General features: G+C 36.4%; 1 protein-coding gene and 1 pseudogene across 1 annotated transcript in view; one reads left to right on the top strand and one right to left on the bottom strand.

Moving 5' to 3' along the window:
• Positions 1-23,999, bottom strand: part of MYO3A (myosin IIIA) — a 242,248-nt gene that overhangs the window by 62,347 nt on the left and 155,902 nt on the right. The window contains exons 16-20 of the mRNA XM_032244076.1: positions 22,331-22,541; positions 18,755-18,902; positions 8,037-8,190; positions 6,124-6,212; positions 3,536-3,665 (exon numbers count right to left, since the gene is read on the bottom strand). Coding sequence (XP_032099967.1) covers positions 3,536-3,665; positions 6,124-6,212; positions 8,037-8,190; positions 18,755-18,902; positions 22,331-22,541 — 732 coding nt within the window. The remainder of the gene's footprint in view (positions 1-3,535; positions 3,666-6,123; positions 6,213-8,036; positions 8,191-18,754; positions 18,903-22,330; positions 22,542-23,999) is intronic.
• Positions 21,652-22,168, top strand: LOC116527257 (annotated as a pseudogene).

Raw genomic sequence — 23,999 nt, forward strand, 5'->3', positions numbered from 1 at the left:
AAAAAAGAATAAAGTACTTAGGAATAAATTTAAAAAAATACATAAGCAAAAACTGAAAAAATTTAAAATAGACAAATTGACATTTGTAGCCAAATATTTAAAAACCCTTCTCTCAGTAATTGATAGAACCAGGAGAGAGAAAAACAGTAAGAATACAGAAGGCATGATCAATACTTTCAGTGGACCTAATTGACATTTATAGAACACTTCATCCAACAACAAGCAGAATAAACATATTTTCAAGCGCAAACAAAAATAAAATAAGGCATTATTATGGGTCTTAAAACATATCGCAATAAAGTTAATGGATTAAATAATACAAAGTATGATCTCTGAACACTATAAAGTTAAATTTGAAGTCCATAAATAACATTAGGAAAATCTTACCATATTTGGAAACCTTATAAACTCTTATAAATAACCCATTTAAGTGCCAATATTAGAAAAGAAGAAATGTCTTCTTAAATCAATGATCTAAGTTTTTACCTTAGAAATTAAAAAAGAAAACAAAATAAAACACAAAGTAAGTAGAAAAAGAAAACAATAAAGATGAAAGAGAAAGAAAAAGAGAATGAAATAGAAACAAAACCAATAAAGAAAATTAATGAAACCATAAGCTGGTTCTTTGAGATGATCAATAAAATTAATACATTTCTAGGAAATCCATCAAGAATAAAATGAGAGAAGACACAAATTACCAGTGTCAGTTATAAGAGAGCTGATATAACTCCGGGATCTACAGATATTAAAAGGATAGTAATAGAATATTATAATCAACTTTGTGTCAATAAATTTGACTATGTCGATGAAATAAAGTTCTTAAAAGACACAATCTACTGAAGCTCATTCAAAAATTAGATAACTCAAATAGCCTTATATTTATTAAACAAATTGAATTTGTAGTTGAAAACCTTACAAAAAATTCTTCAGGTCCAGTTGGCTTCACTGGTGCATTCTACACGTCAATTTAGAAAGAAATAATGTTCATTCTACTATTCCTGAAAACTGAAGAAAAGGGCAATACTTCTCAATTCATTCTGTGAGGCCAGCATTACTCTGATTCCAAAATCACAAAAAAGGGTAATAAAACCGCAATGCAATATTACTCATAAACATAGATGCAAACATTCTTAAAAAATGTTTGCAAACTGAATTCATCAATATATAAAAAGTATAATGCATCATGACCATTTGAGGCTTTTCCCAAGAATGATTACAAAATCAGTGACTCACCATTTAACAGATGGAGCATTGTTCATAGCAGCTAAGATATGATCAACCTAGGTGTCCATCAATGGATGATTGGATAAAGAAAATGTGTACACACACACACACACACACACACACACACACACACACACACACACAGGAACACTGCTCAACATGGTTGAACCTGAAGGACACCACAAGTGAAATTAGCCAGTCACAAAAAGATGAATACTGGATGGAATTTGTGGAATCTAAAAAAGCTGATTTCATAGAGCTAGAGAGTGGAATGGTGGTTACTAGCAGTTGGGTTGGTTGCAGTGGGAGGAAGTGGGTTGGGGAAATGCTGGTCAAAGCCTAAAAAGTTTCAACTAGATAGGATAAATAAGTTCAAGAGATCTATTGTATAACATGGTAACTATAGTTAATAGCAACGTATTATATACTTGAAAATTGTGAAGAAAGTACATTTTAAGTGTTCTCACCACAAATAATTACATACAATAATGTCCATGTTCATTAGCTGGATTTCATTATTCTACAATGTACATATACTTCAAAACATCACATTGTACACAATAAATACAATTTTAGCTATCAATTTAAAAAATAACAAAAAATTAAAAAATAAGAATAATCTATTCAATCGATGTGGAAAAAGCATCTAACAAAATACAACATGCATACCTGAAAAAAACTCAGCAAATTAGGGATAAAAAGTAACTTCTCCCCTGATAAAGGGCATCTATGGAAAAATCTACAGTTAATATTATATTCAGTGGTGAAGGACTAACTACTTTTACCCCAAGATCAGGAAAAAGGCAAGAATATTCATTCTTGCAACCTGTTCTGTATTCAACACCAGAGGTTGCATTGGTGATTCTAGCCAGTGCAACCAAGGAGAAAGAAGTCAAAAGGAAACATATAGGAAAAGAAAGGGCAAAATCCTTTCTTCACAGATGACATGATCATCTGTGCAGAAAATCCTTTGGAATTAACAAAAAAAGGTACTCTGACAAATGAGTTTAGCAAGGTTGCAGGAGAAAAAATCAATATACAAAAATCAATTAGACTTATACTGGCAAAAAAACAGAATTTCAGCTAAAAATTATCATTTATAATCACATAAGAATGTGATACACTAGCAGATAATTTGACAAAGGATGTGCAAAACTTGTACACTGAAAACTACAAAATACTTCTGAGAGAAATTAAGGAAGACTTAAATAAGTGGAGAGTTATACTGTGCTGATTAGAAGATTTAATATTGGAAAGATACCAGTTCTCCCATTACTGATATATAGTTTCAATGCATCCCAATCAAAACCCAACCAAGAGTTTTGGTAGAAATTGACAAGCTCATTCTAAAACTTGTATGGAAAAGCAAACAAATTATAATTACTTAAACAAGCCTGAATAAGAACAAAGTCAATATAAGTTATACTGCCTGATTTCAGGACTTTATAGAAATCTACAGTAATCAAGAAGTATGGCACTGGCCTAAAGACAGAGTAATATCAATGACACACAATAAAGGGTCCAGAAATAGACCTATTTATTAGTCAACTGATTTTTCAAGGAGTGTCAAAGGAATTCAATGGGGGGGAAATAATCTCTTCAACAAATGGTGCTAGAATAACTAGATGGGACAAGGAGGAGTGGAGGGAAGGATTATAAAGGGTCATGAGGAAACATCATGTGTGGGTGATGGGTATGTTCACTATTAGTCATGGTGATAGTTTTACAGGTGCTTATATATGTGAAACACTCATCAAATTTTAATGTTTAAATGTGTGCTGTTTCTTTTATTTCAGTTATACCTCAGTAAAACTTTGAAAAAAGAAATTCAGAGAACAATTTTAAACTCCACTAAGGAAAAACAACCCAAACTATATTTTTTCTACTTACAGCAAATGCAAGGGTGTATTATGGTTGGGTGGAACAAAGACACATCCATTTTTAATCAATAAGAGAGTTCACCAAACTGTTAACACCTCAAAGAATCATTCCAAAGCTGCCCACTCCTGATTTGCAGAGGTAATTATGAACTCTGGAAGTTAGTGTACTCTTGTAGTGAGTATCTAACAATACCACCATATTTTCTGAGTGAGTGCTGTAAACACTTATCTTTAATGAAATACTAGCTTGTTTATATTCATTTTTATATTTTCTTCAGATGATCTGGGGCAGAGGATATTAACAAATGAATATTTAGTGAGCCAAAAACAAACTCACATGAAAAATTAAGGATGAAATTCATGAAAAGCACAGAGATAAAAACTATTTTATTGGGCTTGAGGAAACTTGCAGGTAAGGAAAATTGCCTTACCTGTTTTTGTCAGAGGGTGGTTGACTAGTTGCCGAATTACACTGTTGTCAGATGACCTCAAAAGTAGCACAATATCAGTTGGAAGAGTGTCTCTGTTTTTAGCTAAGAATCCACTTGCATTATAGAGGACCTGTTGACAAAGTATGCTATCATAATCATCACAACTGTTATCCTCCTCCTCCTCACCATCATCATCACCATCATCATCATCATCATCAATAGATACTCATTATAAGCTTACTGTATGTAGAACAACAGGGATACAAGCATTTACAAAGGTAGTCCCTTATCAGCTGTGTCTCACTGATTTTATGTGGGTTGAAATGACCAAAGGGGTTTGATTCCTCTCATTTATTATGTTGGGAATTTGGTGTGTTTCTTTTCTCTATTTGGAGGGATGGAGCAGCATAAAGGAAGCATACTAAGCCACAAAGTCATTTCTGTTTCTATGATAATTGATTCACCTGTATTGAATTGGCCATGATAGATTTTTTTTTTTGAGACAGAGTCTGGAGTGCAGTGGCACAATCTCGGTTCACTGCAACCTCCGCCTCCTAGGTTCAAGCGATTCTTCGGCCTTAGCCTCCCAAGTAGCTGGGACCACAGGCTCATGCCACCACGTCTGGCTAATATTTTTGTATTTTTAGTAGAGATGGGGTCTCACCGTGTTGGCCAGTATGGTCACGATCTCTTGACCTCGTGGTCCGCCCGCTTCAGCCTCCCAAAGTTTGGGGATTACAGGCGTGAGCCACCATGCCCTGCCTGAATTGGCCACGATGAATTTTTATCTCAGCAGTAGCGTGATCTAAATACATTGTGGCTTTTTGTGTTTCTGGGACTTCTAAATAATGTTATTACTTAAAAAATAATTTTTAGAGATCAGATCTTGCTATGTAACCCAGGCTGGTCTTGAACTCCTAAGCTCCAGTGATCCTCCCACCTCGGCCTCCCAAAGTGCTAGGGTTACAGGCCTGAGCCACCATGCTTGGCAAATTTTATGACTTTTTAAAGATCAGTGTAATCCAAAGATTTTTGTGGAATGGGTCAGTATAGTATTCATTATGGGTCAAATTGTGTTCTTTCAAATTCAGATGTTGAAGATGTAAACTTTCACTGTGACTATATTTGGAGACAGGGCCTTTAGGGAGGTAATTAATGCTAAATAAGGTATCAGAGTAGGACCCTACTACAATAAGACTTGTGTTCCTATAAGAGCAGGAAGAGGAACTAGGGATATCTCTCCCCATTCCCTATGTTCACATAGCAAAGGCCATGTGAGGACACCTTGAGAAGACAGCCATCTTCAAGCCAGGAAGAAAGGCCTCCCATATGCTAACCCTGCTGAGAGCACCTTGAACTGTCAGCCTCCAAAGCTGTAAAAAATAAATTTCTGTTGTTTAAGCCATGCAGCTTGTGATATTTTTGCTATGGCAGCCTGATTACACTAACAGATTGTTAAAATCTAATTGTTAAAAACAACTAGACAAAATGATCATGGGCAATTCTTTTTTTTTTTTTTTTTTTTTTGAGACTAAGTCTTTCTCTGTTGCCCAGGCTGGAGTTCAGTGGCGCGATCTCAGCTCACTGCAACCTCTGCCACCAGGATTCAAGCAATTCTCCAGTCTCAGCCTCCCAAGTAGCTGGGACTACAGGTGCATGCAATTCTTAATGGGTGCTTAAAATAGGCTTTAATTGGAAAATGACATGCTAAGAATCATTAGGCTATAACTGTAATGATTTAGGGTAAACTTTTAAAATGATGGAAGTCAGTGGAATGTTGACAGACATATGGAGGTTGCCAAGCACTCTAAAATGCTTAAAGTTCTATGTAATCTTATTTTTATGTATTTCTCATTTGGATTTGAATATCCTTTTTGTCCTCCCATATTTATGACATCATTGTGACTGTCATTCTCTGCAGAAGGAAGGAAAGGAAGCATCCTCTGGGTCTAGGACAACATATCTGAGGTTCACTCTGGTGTGGGAATGTGTTTCTGTCAATGTAGAGACATTTCTTTAACTACATCATAATCCATCCATGTGGCTTAGCTCAGTTATCTGACTATACCACCAGCCTGGCACCTTCTCTTCTTGAACGGGAGGAGGAACAAAGAGTGCAGTAGAGTGAATCATCTAAAGTCTGAAAAAGGCAAAGGTCCTCAGGCATTGTTAAAAGAAGGAAAAAATAGGTAACCATTGCCAACTGATCTCACCCAAGGATTCTTTCAGTCTTGTGTCTTTTCTTTCTTGTTTTTTTTTTTTTTTAAGTTACTTAAAAATAATTCCTCTAGAAAAACTATAACTTTATGATTGTTAAACTAAGAGAAAGACTTTTCTTTTAGCCTCTTTTGCATAGAGGCTAGAAGTGTGTGTCCTGGCGTGGGTGTGGCCTCCATAGTGAGTGGCTGGCAAAGGACAGGATGGGTTACAGGACATCAGAGGGCAGAATTAGGGCCAGTGGGGGCAGAAACTGACAGTTTTGACATTATCATAATCTATAAATATTTTGGGCTGTCATTTTGATGTCCATCCTATTATTCATTAAAAGGCTAAGGAGAAACCTAGTCGTAATTCTTGAGAGTTCTTACCTTTCCTGCATAATGGTGAATTCCAAAACTAAGTTCCATTCTTTTGGGTCTCCAGAAGTATTGTGATTTCAGGTTACCTTCAAATTTTTCTGTAGAAAAATACTGAACTCAAATATCAAGCACATATGAGATCCTCAAAAATATTGTAAGAATCATTTACCATAAAAAGGACAAGGTGCAGTGAACAAAGACAGAAAATTTTACATAGCTAATATATGCAGATTTGGAATAGAACTAAATATGGGAAAGTAAAACTCAAGATTGTTAATTTCTACCATTACCTTATGATTTAGGGCATCAGTCCTCAAGCCATGGCATACAACAGAGTCACCTCAAGGGTTTTTTTGTTTTTGTTTTTGTTTGAGATGGAGTTTCGCTCTTGTTGCCCAGGCTAGTGCAGTGGCATGATCTTGGCTTACTGTAACCTCTGCCTCCTAGATTCAAGCAATTCTCCTGTCTTAGCCTCCTGAGCAGCTGGGGACCTGACATCACACCCAGCTAATTTTTTTTCTATTTTTTAAGTAGAGATGAAGTTTTGCCATGTTGGCCAGGCTGATCTCAAACTCCTGACCTCAGGTGATCCCCCTGCCTTGGCCTCCCCAAGTGCTGGGATTACAGGTCTGGGCCACTGCACCCGGCTGAAGGCTTGTTATAACACAGGTTGCTGGGCTCTAACACCAAAATTTCTGACTCAGTAATTTTGGTATGGGAGCCAAGAATTTGCATTTCTAACAAGTTCTCAGGTGATGCTGATGTTCCTGGTGGGGGACCACATTTTGAGAACCACTAGTACAGAGGAAGGGAACTACTTGAGACTGACCGAAGAGGTTTGTACAGCACAGTTTGATGCTAAGCCATGAGCCTAAAAATCTGTTGTTTTCGCTCTTCTTTCTACTTGCAGAGCTATAAATTATTACTGATTACATGAGAATACAATATTATCTTAAAGGCAGCTGAATTTCTATAACAATTATACTACCTTCAAAGAACTTGTTCTAGAAGGATCATTTGATAAAGTGACTGCTATGAAATGATTTTCCCCACCACTTTGGGGTCAATTTCTTTTCCAGCTAGTGTTGTTCCATTAGAGGAGAAATTAAGCCAATCAGTGGGTCAGAAGGAAGGAACATCACAGGCCTAATGGTAAGAAACAGGCTCTGCATGTCACAAAAGTAAATGACAGAAAGATGTGAATCCACATTTTCTGCAAGTATTTTTTATACAGAAAAAATATCTCCTATCATCAGGGAATATGATACTCCACATTTAAAAACAATTTTTTCAGATATCTGAAAAATCTAAAGTTTTTTCCTTTTTTCATTTAAGGAGTAAAACATTTTCATTTTAACCAGTGTGGATGGTGATTTTAAAAAATGCATTATACACATCTTTGCCTTCTCAAACACAAAAAATGGAAACATTTAATCTTACTTTAATGACTTAGGATTATTATCATGAACACTTATTAATGTGCTGTAGAGGTTATTAAGGTATTTGAAGCGATTTGCCTCTATTAAATAAATGAATAGAACAGGCCATCAGAGATTAATTTATTTTCTACCTGTTAACTACCTCTTTTCAATTCCAGAGCTGTCCTTCTGCCTTGCTCACCAATTTCTAATTTTGGGCTGGAAAATTTCTAGGGTCATTTATAACCTGTAATTCTATGGTTGGGCTTCACCATAAAATAAGGAGAAGTCCAATATTTAAGCTTGCTTATCACTAAATATTTTACCCTATCATAAACATGCACTGATCCAGGTATAAAATCCAAAGGCTGTTCTTGAAAGTCAAATATGCAGGCTTTGTGACAGCAATTTTCTCCCAGATTATTTAAAGCCACTTAAAAAATCATTCAGAATGACATGACTGTATTCATAAAACCATGCAGACACACTGGGCTGAAAACTCACCTACAAGAGTCTGGTCAGTGGCCTTGGGAAATCTACTTTCTTCATCAAGTAGGGAAAGTAAACCCATTGGCTTTTGCAGAAACATATCTAAAAGGGGCCGGTTATCTTCGTATTCAATAACTCTAGCATCCACATCTTCATTTAGGTATTCATTCTAAAATAGGTCATGATACAGACAAAACCACTTACAACTGTGAATAATATATAGCTTGTTAGTAATTACCTAAAATTTTACTTTACACATATTAAAATAAACTACTCCCTTTGCTGTTGACCTTGCTTTTTTTTTTTTTTTTTTGGATGGAATCTCACTCTGTTACCCAGGCTAGAGTGCAATGGCGCAATCTCGGTTCACTGCAACCTCTGCCTCCCAGGTCCAAGCAATTCTCCTGCCTCAGCTTCCCGAGTAGCTAGGATTACAGGTGCCCACCACCACGCTCAGCTAATTTTTATATTTTTAGTAGAGATGGGGTTTCACCATGTTGGCCAGGCTGGTCTTGAACTCCTGACCTCAAGTGATCTGCCTGCCTTGGCCTCCCAAAGATTACAGGCATGAACCACTGCGTCCAGCCTGAACTTGTTCTTAAACTGACAGTACCATTTTATCTTTCTCTCCACAAAGCTGCTTGTTCCTTAAAGTCAGAACTGGTTATGCTCAGGGTAGTAATAAAAGGACCCCTAGTCTCCACACTAAATTATGGGCATCTTAAGTTTTCAAGATGTAGGAAAACATGTTGTTAATGAGAAGTAACAAAATTATGTTCCAGACTTTACAGAATATTTAACTAGATATATCTTAAAGTTATACTTCCCCAGCTGAATCTCTCAAGCACATTTATATAACTTTTCAGTCATAATTCCAGACATTTCCATAGTTACTAGACAGCAGAGGGTTATAGAAACAGCCAGTGGATTCAGAACTAAGGACACATAGGTTCATTTCTGGGCTCTGCCACTTAACTAGCCACATAATCCTTTGGAATTTCCACACTCTATAAAAGTCCATTTCTAATCTATTAAGTGGGGCAACAAACCCCATTTCACAAAGTAAAAATATATGGTATATTAACAATGATTTACTATTGAGTATAGTGTAATATAAGAAGTATACAATAGAAGAAATGAAGTACAGATAATTACTGTAGGGTTGAGGTACGAGCACAGCATATGTACCTATGATCTACTTAACAAGAGGGGCATGAAGGCTTGTGCCCAGTTTGCTTCTATGACTCTGCCTTCACACTGTCCCCAGCCCAGTCCTGAAGTCTGTCAAAGAGAATACACACGTGGCCTCTGCACTATGACATGCAGCCACGCTTGCATGTGGGGGAGTCACTGCTTCTCAGGTGATAAGCATCCATTCCTGGGTAAGTGTATGAAACAATCGCTGACTCAGGTGGAACACTCTGTGCCATTCCCATGTTTAAATTACAGGCCATTTTCATTGTTATTTTAATATATTCTTTAATTCATTAAATATATTCATTGAATACCTAAGGCACTGAGTGACAGAGAAGTTTCAAACGAGCTCCTGGTCCCCCACAGATTTAAAATATAATTTGAGTAATAATGCAAAGTAACATACAATGGATAACTATGATGCATAATGTACTACAATAGTGAAGAGAAAGAAAAATTTCTGGGAACGTCTGCAATGTAGCCAGTGGCAGGTGGGACATTTTGATAAGTCAGAACTTTTAATCACTATGGTAGGGGCCTTATGAAGCTGAAATTTCATTTCAAAGGTGTCACCAGGAAAAATAAGTGTATGTTTTTAAATAAAATGAAATCTAATGCATAAAAATGAGGCATAATAGATGGTCTTAAAGGTGGAGAACCTGAAAGACATTTATCTTATCCAGTATAAGAAAATGAAAACAATGACTTGAAGTTTCACAGCTTTTGTATTTGAAGGTAACCTTGGGAGAAATGAGTAGACCTAGAATTATTTTACTGTTAGACACATCAAGCTGACAGCATATTATAGTTTAAATGGCAACTGCAAAGTTCAAAACGACTTTTGTTTTATATAGAAAGTACATGAGGTTAAGGTCTAAACTAATGCATTCGTCATTTCTATTTGCCTGTGTCAAAATCCACTGACTGTTTTTGTGGCGGGTCATACAGAGCAGAGATGAGTGGCGTGGAAAACAATGGGCTCCCCTTCAAGACACTTGTTAGTATTAGGGACTTCAGGTAAACCAAGAAAGAAAAAAATGCAATTACTCGGAATTTACAAAATACAGCAAAATTATAATGCCTAAAATAATTATGTATTTTATAGCAGTTATGATCCCAAAATGCTTAGTTGTTTTCAAGCATATGTGGAGAAACAAAGCTCCTATCTCTTCAGAAAGTCCTCTGCTCTGCCCTCCCTGTACATTAAAAATACATTTAAAGCAGAAGGTGAGCAGAGTTATTAACTGTATTAAAGCTGAAGTACTTAGCCAAATAATTTCCACTCTCTTCAGACTGTCTGAGTTCCCTTTTGGAAACAGATGAATAATCATTTTATATATATTTTCTTCAAGAAAATCAGAAGACTTAGATGTTAGGAAATCCCACACCTGGGTAAAGTTCTCCCTTGTTTTTCTTTCTTTTTTTTTTTTTTTTTTTTGAGACAAAGTCTGACTCTCACCCAGGCTGGAGTACAGTGGTGCCATTTCAGCTCACTGCAACCTCCACCTCCCGGGTTCAAGTAATTTCCCCTACCTCAGCCTCCCAAGTAGCTGGGATTATAGGCACCTGCCACCATGCCCGGCTAATTTTTGTATTTTTAGTAGAGACAGGGTTTCACCATGTTGGCAAGGCTGGTCTTGAATTCCTAACCTCAGGTGATTCTCCTGCCTCAGCCTCCCAAAGTGCTGGGATTACAGGCATGAGCCACTGTGCCTAGTTTCTACCTTGTTTTTCATTGAATTTTGAGTCGGGTCATGAAACAGCACAGTGGCAGGAAAGCCCATACAATGTGTACCTCTCCAGCTATGGCCTAAACAACAAGCTTAAATGTTTAAGGCCAAAGGTCCATTCAAGGAGAGATGCAAGATGACTACATTGAGCCCTCAGAACATCTCAGACTTGCACAGCATGGAAGGGTGGTCACCATGGGCTGAGAGAGGCTGCAAGAGTCCACATGGCTGGTAAATCAGGTGCAAATTTAAGCACAGATTACTCAGTACACATTAATAACACAATGAAGGTTCACTTTCATCATTCAGGTCTTACCTCTTCAGACACCTTCCTTCATCTTTCTAATTCAGCAATTTCCCTTCCTTAACTGGTCACTCTCATGCACTCTACCATGATTTACATTATTTTACACAGTGCTCCAGGGTACCTGTTTGTGTATCAAGCTTTTCTGTATTTTCTATTATATCTTAAAATAGATAGATGATCACATGGTATGAACATTTTACAGGCTCCTGAAACATGCTTGTAGATTGATTTTTTTTTTTTTTTTTTTTTGAGACAGTCTGTCACCCAGCCTGGAGTGCAGCGGCATGATCTCAGCTCACTGCAACCTCTGTCTCTGGGGTTCAATCGATTCTCTTGCCTCAGCCTCTAGAGTAGCTGGGATTATAGGCATGCACTACCACACCTGGCTAATTTTTGTTATTTTTAGTAGAGTTGAGTTTCTCCATGTTGCCTGGGCTGATCTCAAACTCCTGACTTCAAATGATCCCCCCAACTGTGCCCCCACCTTGACCTCCCCAAGTGCTGGGATTACAGGCGTGAATCACTGTGCCCAATTGTAGACTGATTTTTTGAAAGCTTGCAGAAACTGCAGTCTTAATCATAAACACTTCTAACCTGCTGCATCCTCACCAGCAATGAATATTTTCATTAAATATTTTAAATCTATTTTTGATAGGGGAAATGGTAGCCTGTTGTTGTAATTGCATTTCTTTGCTTAAATATTTCCTTAACAGGATAGATTTTGAGGAAAATAAAGTAGATACATGCTTAGCATATACTACATACTTAATGTCTGTCGGCTATTATTAGGAGTATTATTGTTTTGAAACCAGATAATAAGAAACATGATATTTTTTGGACTCAGAGGCTTTCTTACAGCAACAGTTGCTGTGATGTTGCTGAAGATTTGTGAAGCTAGCAATCGGACACTTAAATGAAAGGAAAGGCTCTAGGACTTTCTTGAAAACATCGTTGGTGTCAGGTTGATGTTTGCTTCCTGGTCTCTTTCCCATTTGCTTCTTTGTGTCCTTTTGTTTGTGTGACTACATTTCACAGGAATTCATTCATGAAACTAGCGTTTGAGTGACTTTCCTGAAGAAATCATTCTCTTGAGTGTTGATCTCAGTGGGCTGGCTTGGCAGGAGCAGTCACAATATCAGCTGTGGTTTCTGCTGTCCTCGCCCACGAGTCTAGACCCCTTCCTTGTCAGCTTGCTCACACTGCTTCTATTGCTCTTGCATTGCCTCTTTGTGGCATATGAAGTAAGACTTCTCTCGCCTTTCAATAATATGAGAAATGTCATTTTGAAGAAAAATGTATGCCCCAAGCTCGCAAATTTTTCCTTGTATCATCATGATGACGATATTGTCATAATATAATCTTATCAGAAGGTTCTTGAGATATGACAAGCTATAGTTTTCAAGTGTGTCTTAAAATTCGACTTTTAACAAAATTTTAGAACACTGTAAAAAGTCAGATCTCTAATAATAAAAAATACAGTTGGAAGACCTAGGTGAGGTTGCATTAGTTGGGAAGATGGACTAGAATAATGGTGAACTATTTCAATTCTTTGTTTCCTTAGCTGAAGTTCTGAAATTATCCAGGTCTGGAATAATTTAAAATACAGAATAACCTATAGCTCTAGTTCGCAAATAATTTTAGCTCACATAAATGATACTTATTGCCCTTCCATGTACTACCTAAATCTTTAAGAATCAATAATGAATGATTTTATTTGTTTATAGTCTTATCACCTACATTAGTACACACCAGACCAATCAATCTGTACTTACTGTGTGGGCTTTCTTTTTTTTTTTTTTTTTTGAGATGGAGTCTCACTCCGTGGTCCAGGCTGGAGTGCAGTCATATGATTTCTGCTCACTGTAACCTCTGACTCCTGGGTTCAAGTGATCCTCACGGCATAGCCTCCTGAGTAGCTAGGTACAGATGCGTGCCACCATGCCCCGCTAATTTTTGTATTTTTAGTAGAGATGGAGTTTCTCCATGTTGGCCAGGCTGGTCTCAAAGTCCTGGCCTCAAGTGATTCCACCCACTTTGGCCTCCCAAAGTGCTGAGATTACAGGCGTGAGCCACTGTGCCTGGCCAGTCTGTACTTAGTGCGTTTTTATTTCTTAGCACCAACCTGGATAGCAGTAGACGAACACTCCCAAAGTAGGCAGACTACATCATTACGTAAAGAACAGACAGGTTCTGGAACAGTCTTCTACCTACTCCCCCACAAATACCACCTCATCATTTTACTATAGAAGAACATTTTCTACTACCTTCTGATAGTTTTATCCAAGCCTTAAGTTTTAAGAAGATTCTTCCAAAGTCACCAGTTGAAGTGATTTGAGGACTCTGGCTCAGACATCTTTCTTTTATAAAAGGCTGGTACACAGTGACGGGGCACACTTACTTCTTTTACCAAATTTACACCTGGGGAACAATGTCATAGCCCTCTCAGGTAGGCGAGTTCATCATTTGACACTGCTCCACAGTTGTAGATATTTCAGAATCTGGGGAAATGTTAACAGCTGGTGTATAGTATATATGAACCTCAATATTCTCCTGTTTCCTGTTATCAAGTCATAAATCAGTATCTCTTTCATAAGTTTAGTCCGCTTTTTTATGGTCCTACCCGTTTTAGGTCATGGGAGGAAGAATGAAATTTATTTCATGAGATGGCACTGGCAATTCACCTGGGTTTGTGGTACTGTCTTGGTACAGATCACTGCAGAGGATGTGATACACTCAAATTCCTCAAATATTCATGAAGTGCCTACTCTGTGTGTGATTAGGGGTAGTTCGGGCTGGGGAAAATAGAATTAAAGATAAAAAAGATAGAGTTTCTCTTCTTTTATTTATTTTTTTTTGAGATAGAGTTTTGCTCTTTCGCCCAGGCTGGAGTGAAGTGGACCCAAACTCGGCTCACTGCAACCACCGGGTCCTGGGTTCAAGCAATTCTCCTGCCTCAGCCTCCCGAGTAGCTGGGGTGCTAGATGCCTGCCACCCATACCTGGCTAATTTTGTATTTTTTTGTAGAGACAGGGTTTCACTATGTTGACCAGGCTGGTCTGGAACTCCTGACCTCAGGTGATTCACCCTCCTTGGCCTCCCAAAGTCCTGGGATTACAGGCGTGAGCCACTGCACTGATTGCTTCTGTTTTTTAGGGCATGACAAAAATGCTCTTTCCACTCCAACCCTGAAGTCACGTCTGAGATTTCTTTGTTTGTGGCTGTATTCTCCTTTTTAGTTGTTCCACCTTCTAGTTCTAATTCCTGTGAGGGGTCTCCCCTTGTCACAGTCCCTGCCAGCCTCTGCTGCCAGCCTCAGTGCCCCTCGGGATCTCCTGTCTTCCTCTATCCTGCCTTATGTTGATTCTCCTTGGCCTTTCATGTTAAGACTGACCTATGCTTCTTTTCCTTCCTCCTTCCTAATCTAATAGAAATAATCTAATAATTAAATAATAGTTTATAATTTAATAATGATAATCTAATAATTAGCAATCTAATAGATTAATAAAATAATCCCCTATGCAGAAGAAAAGGTGCTCTTATTTATTTAGAAAGAAAGAAATGAAGGAAAGAGCGCCTTTTTCTTCTGCATACGAGATTACTTTACTAGATCCCTGGTCCTTGCTTATTTGTTTGTTCATGAGAAAAACTGTAGAGAACTGTCAGAAGCCCCTTACTTAGGTCCTGGTTTCGTTTCATTGTTCTATAACCTTGGGCAAATCACAGTTGAGGGGAAGGAGTCATTTTAATCAATGAAATATAGATAATCTATTTAGGTTCTTCTAGTTCTAATATTTCTGAATGCACAACTGCTTGGATATGTTTTGAAACTCAATGAATAAATGTGGTTAAGACTGTGGACAGAACGTTTGCAGGAGGAAAGAAGCTACATGGACACATAGTCCCTGAAGTCTGTATTTTAGTAAAATAACTCCTACTCACCGCTCCTCAAATGGTGTGCATATTCATGAAAACTACCCAGGGTGGAAAGAAACCAATGAGAAGTTACTTACTCTAACCATTGACAAAAATCCACTGTTTTCAAACAAAAATTATAAAGGTTGAAAATCTAAGATTTCTGTAAGAGTGCTACCAGAACTCTAGATGAACTATGTTTATGTTTATTAGGGTGAAAAAAAAAAAAAACTTTTGCCACTTTTCATTTTGAAATAATTTAAAACTTACAGAAAAATTTAAAAATAGTACAAGGAACTCCCATGTACCTTTTACATGGTGGCTATTTCAAAACTGTTAATGCTTTATCATGTTTGATTTTTCATTCTTTCTCTTTCTAGATACACATATTTTTAATAACACTTTAATGAAATAACTATTTTTCAAAAATTCTAAAAAATAGTGATAATATATATCCTGTAAAAATGCGAACTCTTGTTCTCCCTGTGCTGGGAAATTGTAAAAGCTTCAAATAATATGAAATATCAAACTGCAGAAAAATTTTAAGAGCTACATATTTTACACATAGAAAAGTAATGCTTCTATACACAAGCTCTCTTAACATTCTAAATATGTAAATAATAAGGAAAATAAAGGGATACAAATTGGATGCTCCAGGTTGTTATTAAGAGATTCTGAGGCACATAGTAAATGTCCATAGGAAAGTAGGTTATGAAGAGAAAGGTGGTATAGCTACCAGTGAGTGGATAATAGAGATTCCTGGATTTAGGAAAATGTTTCAAAAGTAATACAAATGGTTGGAAATAATTCCAGGAAGCATAAAACTATCTACTCTGCATGCTATAGATTAGGTCACCATTATAAATTCTTTCATGAAAAATACTTTACTGTAATTTATTGATCTTTTTTAAATGGAAGGCAATGGGGAAATGATATTCAAAATACCTTTGTAAACAGCTTTGCTGGAGTGTCCCATTGTCTATTACAAATATACTTAAATTAGACTAAATAGGAAAACATTTTCAGCAGACTATTATTTATGTTCCAGTGTTGTAAACTGTCAATAAAAATAATGTTTATTGGTTTAAGCTAGAACAGAAGTGATTCATCCGTAAAGGTGCTGCCCAAGGCTTGTGCTGAGATCTGGCCAGATCATTTGTACGACTCATAAAGTGAGAACACTATTTCTTTCTGATAGGCAATAATGGCTCTATTAAACTAAGGAGCTCTCAGGTCCAACCTGTGATTATATTCAACCAAAAAATGTAGACAATGACTTTAATTCATGGTTTAATAGCAGTTTCTCATTTATGGAAATTAGTGTAAGTGTGCTCTTTGTCTGCGATAGCTAATACATACAGTTAGTTAGTTTTTCTCAGTTATATTTTCAGCCTTCACAGGACAGTTAGAAAGAAAAAACAAATACACTCATGTGTTAAAATCAAGAGAGTCATTGACTAATTCTGTGTCTCCTGGATAACACATTCATCAGTTTGATTGTGCTCAGCGGCCACTGTTTGTTTCATAAGATTATGAAGCAGAAATTCCTAGGTAGTTACTCCAGGTACCTGAAGGACTGGAAACTGTTTTAATTCCTCAAAGTGCTTTGTATAATTCTGGATTCTAGTTGAATTTTTTATTTTGTTGGGGGAAATTCTGAGTTCTTTTGTTCTGAAATCCTCTCAAGGTTATCTTAAAGGGCTTTATAGAATAATTTTTGTAACAAGCCATAGACAAAGGAATTAATAGCATTGGAATCATGAATGAAATTCAAGGCTAGCAATCAAAGCAACTTGTAGGCTGGGCTTGGTGGCTCATGCCTGTAATTCCAGAACTTTGGGAGGCTGAGACAGGTAGATGGCTTGAGCCTAGGTGTTCAAGATCAGCCTGGTCTACATGGTGAAACCCCGTCTCCAGGAAAAAATGCAAAAATTAGCCAGGTGTGGTGGTGCATGCCTGTGGTCCCAGCTAGTTGGGAGGCTGAGGCAGGATGATTGCTTGAGTCTGGGAGGTAGGGGCTGCAGTCAGCTGACATTGCCCCACTGCACTCTAGCCTGGATGACAGAGTGAGATTCTATCTCAATTTAAAAAAATCGATTTGTAAACTAACATTTTATAAAACGTGAAAAGCAATAATTACTGAAATATCTGTACCTTGGTTAAGGCTAAAACCAGGGTCTACCCAATCACCAAAAGAACAGCAGAGATCTACCAATGCAAGTCAGTAACTCATCAGATGGGCAATGCCTGGGGATGCAGCTGGTCCCATAAAGTCAGCAATTTTGATAGATCGTATCAGAGTCCAAACCAAGAATGTATTACTTGTTTTGTTCTCTGGTTCAAATGGATGTTGTCAGTATTGTGAAGCATTAAAGTAAGGTGACATTAGTTTAATTAATACTTATTGAGCACTTGCTACATGTCAGCCTCTAAAAAAAGAATTAAGACACAGTATATGACCTAAAGGAGTTTACAGCCTAGTGAGAAAGACAAAAATGAACTAGGATGTTGAGACAAGGAAGGGCCATTCCAGGGGAGTCGGGGAGGTCAGAGCCAGATACTGCAGACTCAGTGTGCCAGATGAGGAAGGAAGACATGCAATGCAGTGAGTGCTGAATATGCTTTCAAGGAGCTTGGCTGTGAGGGGAAGAGAGAGGACCATGCTACAGAGGTAAGCAGAATGGAAAAGGGCTTTGTTTTTTATTTTGTTTGCTTTTAAGATTTTATAGAGATTTCTTCACATATCTAGGTTATGGGAAGGCACCAATGGAGAGGGGTAGAGAAGGAGACAAGAAGAGGGAGAGAGGAAGAGGGAATGAATATTTGATGGAACATCCTGTGATAGATAAAAGAGAGCTGACCACCACATAAGGTCTTAAATTTATGTCTTTTGTTGGCTTAAGAAATGTCAAAATCTAAATGCTTTATTTTGTGACCACTGTTTTCAAAATGTAATTCCAAAATAAATTTTTAAGAAGCCTAAATATTTTGAACAAAATGAAGTTCATGTACCTCTAATTTAAATGCAAAGCAATATAATATTATTTGAAGGAGACAAATGACATACTGGATGATATTAAATATGACTGTTTTAGACTTAAAATAATTTAAATATTCTTAGTATTACAGTTTGTCAAATGTGATTCAAGTAAGTCATTTTTCTCTAAAGAGGAATATTTTTTTGAAGGTGATTCATAAATTACACATTGTACCTTGACAAAATGATCATTTCATGGCGTTTGCATCGAACCCATTAACTTATGTTCTGTTGCCTAGCTACTGGAATTCTGAAGTTTAATGGCTTTTAGATGGTTAGTGAAATTTCAAACAGAATTTCAGCTATGTAGTCTACAGAAAGAAAAACTGCTGGACACATTTATTTACTTAAATTTTCAAAGGAAATTTCTTTGTTTGCAAAGGCTCAGAATTCTAAGTTTTGGAGAGGAGTGTACCGATTTTCAGTGGAGGACACTTAACATCACATATCAACTCACAGGCTTTAGATCTATTGTTAAGGTCCTGCTTCATTTGCACAAGTCTGCATATGATATACACATGCATGCATCTTTATAGTAAGTACTTCGGCTTACCTGTTCCCATGCGAACACATGTTGATTATAATAATACTGAATTTGTTCATTTGCAATGTTAATGCACAGCTGCTCAAAGGAATTTTTTTTGAAATTTTCAAAGCCAAATATATCAAGAATGCCAATGCTCAGCTCATCACCATTCTCACTAGAAGAATAAAAGAGACATTATTTTATTTCCTGAAGAGGTAATGGAAAACAGGGAATCTTAGAGTTGCCATTTGTGATTGAGCTAAGAAACTACTATAAAGACATACATTTAGAGTGAAATTTTCTTCACTAAAATAGTTTCTGTCTGTAGCACATAAAGATAATGGCAGATATTGATTTTTATATGAAAATGGAACAATATTTTCCTTGAGCTACAGAAACCACTTAGATACTCTTATATACTGAAACAAAAGAAACTTTTTCTTCTCCTAAGAACAAAATAACAGGTTTGAGTGAGTCAGGAATTACAAGAACCACCTGGGTAGCGATTAGAGCACAGCAAAAATATATTTATCAAAAACTGTCCCAGAAAAGCAAAAACTCTCTTAAAGAGTATAGTCTTTAATTTTAAGAGAATAATTTGAAAATCTTACTAAAAGATCTTAATTATTTTAAAGAATTGTTATTTGCTTTTGGGTCATTTACTTATAGTTTTTAAAATATAGAACAAATGGCAACCTGGAGAAAGATAAATACATAGGGATTTATTTTTACATTTAAATCCTTTAAAATATAATTAAATACTATTTCACAATTAAGTATTTCAAATACATTTTTTTCTACTATTGGTCAAAAGGTTTACTCCTCCCCAAAGAAATAGATACATTGCAGAATTATTGTGATGTAAATTTAAAAAGAAAGTACAAAAGCTTCTCTACGTGTTCGTCATTTAGGTATTCCAGGGTTACACTTAGCATTATGTAAGGAAGTGATTTGGAAATGACAGTCAGCAACTGCACACTGTGAGCTGAAGGGTCTGCTCTACATTTGGAGGAAGTGATTGAATTCAAATTTCAGGCTGTGGAATACTTTAAATATGTGCTGGGATGGACAAAGGGAAAGCTATCAGTATTTCCAAAAGTTCCTATTTTGAATAATAATTCTATATTATTGTATGAGCCAAGACGTCTAGTGAATACTTATGCTGGTTTTATCAAAATTATTATCCCTTTACAATCTCTTTGCCCCACAGGATCCCACAGAGATAAATATTTAACTCACTGCATAAAAAAGTGTTAGAGCCAGGAGGGACCTTAAAAATGACCTAGTTCAGGGATTCTTAAAGTAGGATCTGTTCATGGCTTTCAAGTGGTTTGGAATCATAAGTGTGCAATATTTTGGTGGGCATGTAGAAATATATCCATTTTTTATTTTGAAGTGAAGGAAAAAGGAAGTTTTCAAGATGTTCTTAAAAGGCTCCAAGATACACCCCAACAACTAAGACCACTGACTCGTCATTCAATGCCCTTATTTAACAGCTGAGGAGGGAAAAACCCAGACAAATGCAGTAAGTTGCACAGTAACCCATAACGAGTTAGTGGCAAAGCTTAGCATACAACATGTGCTGTTTAAAATCTTAGTGTACATCTTGACAAAGTTGAACTAAATTATTTCAACTGGCCTCCCTTTAGTTTTTAAACTTTCTGTAAAAATTCTGAAAATCTAAGATTTGGATGGTTTTCATTAGCGAATGGAAAGGAAAGTTGCCATTTAGTATATTTAGTCTATGTACATTTAGTACATAGGCTACAGTGGACCCCCCTTCTGGGTAGGTTTCATTTAGTGCCAAATATGCAGATGATAATTAACAAAATGAGGCCAAATCACTAAATATCTTGCCTATATTTTCTGGAATATACAGATAATAAAAATCCCTGATTTTTTTCCATTTTCATATGAATGCTTGACATAATATAGATGACCACAGAAGAACATACAAACCATTTTGACCATTACCTCAAAATGGGAAAATGGTATATATGGTACCCAGGAGGTGCAGACACAATTTTGAGAGACACGGAACATGGAGAAATAATGGCTTTTAGATATCTTGACTATACATGGTACTATGGTGTGGTATGTATTTTAGTGAAAAAATAATAATGAATTGCACACTTGAAATGTGTATAATGGTCTTTTATGCTTAGTAAGCAAATGTGAAGGAGGTGATCTGATGGTAGGCATCCATCTTGCTCTTCCACATGCGAAATTCTAAAGATTATGCCATTTATCACAGAACAAAGCTTTAGATGCAAATGTAAGGACCTGGATCTACGTACAAGCCCAGCTTATAGAGAGCACTTAGTCAATGGTAGCTGTAATTATATTTAAGAAGGAAGGCTTTAGACTTACAGTCAGGTAATAATACTTACATCCTGGCTCTGCCATTTACTATTACCTACATTTATCTAGTGCATTTCTGAACCAAATTTCATTGGATTTACAGTGAGGATATAATGGGGTTACAGTTAGAGTTAAAATATGAAAAGACAGTTTACATTTATCTTCAAGGTTTAATTTAAACCCTCAAAATAAATACAAAGAACTGCTAAGCTGACATTTTACATAAGCATAAAATGGTATATGCTTCATGATACAACTTCTAATTAAAAGAACCTATTAGTTGATAGTAAGATATCAAATTTTTAAAAATTCACTTTCTATTGTGTTATTCATGTTGCTACAGTTTATGTTGCAGCAATTTAAAAATTTTACAGTTATGTGGCATTATGAGGTGGGACTATTAGGAAGTGAAGTTATCAACTAAACTATCATTTTAATAATTTAATTTTATCAGTTAGAAACATCTTGGCCCGCATGTGTGTGCCTAATCTCAGGTGGTCCACCCGAGACCCCCAGAGAATCAACCCTAGTTCCCCATGCAACCCTTTATCCATGCTGCCAAGATGAAAGAAACAATCATGAACCAGGAAAAACTTGCCAAACTGCAGGCACAGGTGCACATTGGTGGGAAAGGAACTGCTCGCAGAAAAAGAAGGTGGTTCATAGAACAGCCACAGCAGATAATTAAAAACTTCAGTTTTCCTTAAAGAAGTTAGGGGTAAACAGTATCTCTGGTATTGAAGAGGTGAATATATTTACAAACCGAAGAACAGTGATCCACTTTAACAACCCTAAAGTGCAGGCATCTCTGGCAGCGAACACTTTCACCTTTACAGGCCATGCTGAGACAAAGCAGCTGACAGAAGTGCTACCCAGCATCTTAAGCTTTGGGCAGACAGTCTGACTAGTTTAAGGAGACTGGCTGAAGCTCTCTCCAAACAATGTGTGGATGGAAAAGCACCACTTGCTACTGGAGAGGAGGATGATGATGAAGCTCCAGATCTTGCAGAGTGGATCAGTGTTACTTGGTTTGTAAACTGCATGTTCTTTACATGTACCCCAGGACCTAAAATGCAATAAAATATACATATATTAACAAATAATAATAATAAAAAAGTATTGTGGGCCTGAAAAAAAAAAAAAAAGAAACGTCTTGAAAGAGACCTATACAAAACAATCAGTTAGAAAATAGATTTACATCACCTGATATTTGGGAAAAAATGTTTCTGTAAAAATTTTTACCTTGGTAATGAGTCATGCTTCAACAAACTGTTAATGCAATTGACTATCCAACTAAAAAGACGTCCATATAAAGTTTTAGCCATGGCATCCCTGACATCAGTAGCTTTTTCTACAGTGTTGGGTCGAATAATTGTTTCTCCTCTAGTGACCACACAGTGGGAGGTGAGAGCTTCTTGTAGCTCATCTGCCTGAATGCAAAGCAAAGAAGCAGCTGAAAAACAAAGAGTTGTGTTGTTAGAAGAAATTATGGCAATGACGTCACTCCCCCAAAATGAAAATGTCTTAATCTGCCTTCCTCAAATGACATGAATTAATGTGTGATAATTATGTAAAGTAAAAATATGATACTATTCAACATGAGGCCTATGTCTCTTCTTGATCATTTTTCTCAACTTTTCTTTGCTGGTTAGACTTAGGCTATTGCATAATATGACACAACCCAAATCACACTGGCTGGCAGAGTGAAATAGCTGCACAAGCAAGTGGCTGTTTATGTGATGTCAAACATAGTTTCACTAAGTTATGCTAAATAACTTAAAACATAAAAAATAGATTTGGTATAATTTAGATACCATTATTATATACGCATTTTCAAAATGTAGAAATTAATTGGAAGGTTACTTAGATTTCAGGGGTATACCTCAAAAAATGTATTTCAAGCACCTTCTGCAATACATAACAGAAAGAGCATAAACTTATCTTGAAGTACATGTACTTATAGTTGACATACAGGTACTTGTACTTATACTTGACATTCATGTACATATCATTCTACTTTTTAGTTTCATACTTTAATTACTAAACTTTGTTAAAACTAGATGCTTGACAAACATTTATTTGGCATTTAATATTGATTGTGTTTCATGGGGATTTAAAATTAATAATACTTTAACTCAGTGAACAAAACTCGTTTATGAATATAATAAACATCTTTAACCAAAACTATTACATGACAGAATAGCTAATTTTTCAAATCTGTTATTCTACTTTTAAAATATTTTGAACATTTTAAATTTACTTTTAGCACTTGTGGCAAGACATTTCTTGGTTATGTGGGTAAGATTGTTAATCCCTATCTTTAAATATTTTTTCATATCATGGAAGTACTATAGGCTCACTGCAGAAATTTTACCTTCTAAGTTAATATTCTGCATTTCTTTTCTTCAAGGCATGTTTACTACCACTAGTCTGTACAAACATTTTATTTAATATAACATCTTATGCATTTCCCATTTTGCTCAATATAGTTTGTAAATATGATTTGATTTGCTGCATATTATTCTGACAAATATCATAATATAGAAATAATTTTAAAATTATTGGATGTTTAGGTTGTTTCTGTATGTTTGTGATTGTAAAATATACCAGGATAGGCCAGGCGAGGTGGCTCACACTTGTAATCCCGGCACTTTGGGAGGCCGAGGCTTGTGGATTACCTGAGGTCAAGAGTTTGAGACCAGCCTGGCTTACATGGCAAAACCCTGTCTCTACTTAAAAATTATAAAAATTAGCCAGGATGGTGGTATGCACCTGTAGTCCCAGCTACTCGGGAGGCTGAGGCAGGAGAATCTCTTGAACACAGGAGGCGGAGGTTGCCGTGAGACCAGATTGTGCCACTGCACTCCAGCCTGGGTGAGAGAGTGACACTCCATCTCAAAAAAAAAAAAAA

This window comes from Sapajus apella, unplaced genomic scaffold, assembly GCF_009761245.1.
Source record: "Sapajus apella isolate SASKATOON/1434 unplaced genomic scaffold, GSC_monkey_1.0 scaffold53, whole genome shotgun sequence".
Classification (NCBI taxonomy): Eukaryota; Metazoa; Chordata; class Mammalia; order Primates; family Cebidae; genus Sapajus; species Sapajus apella.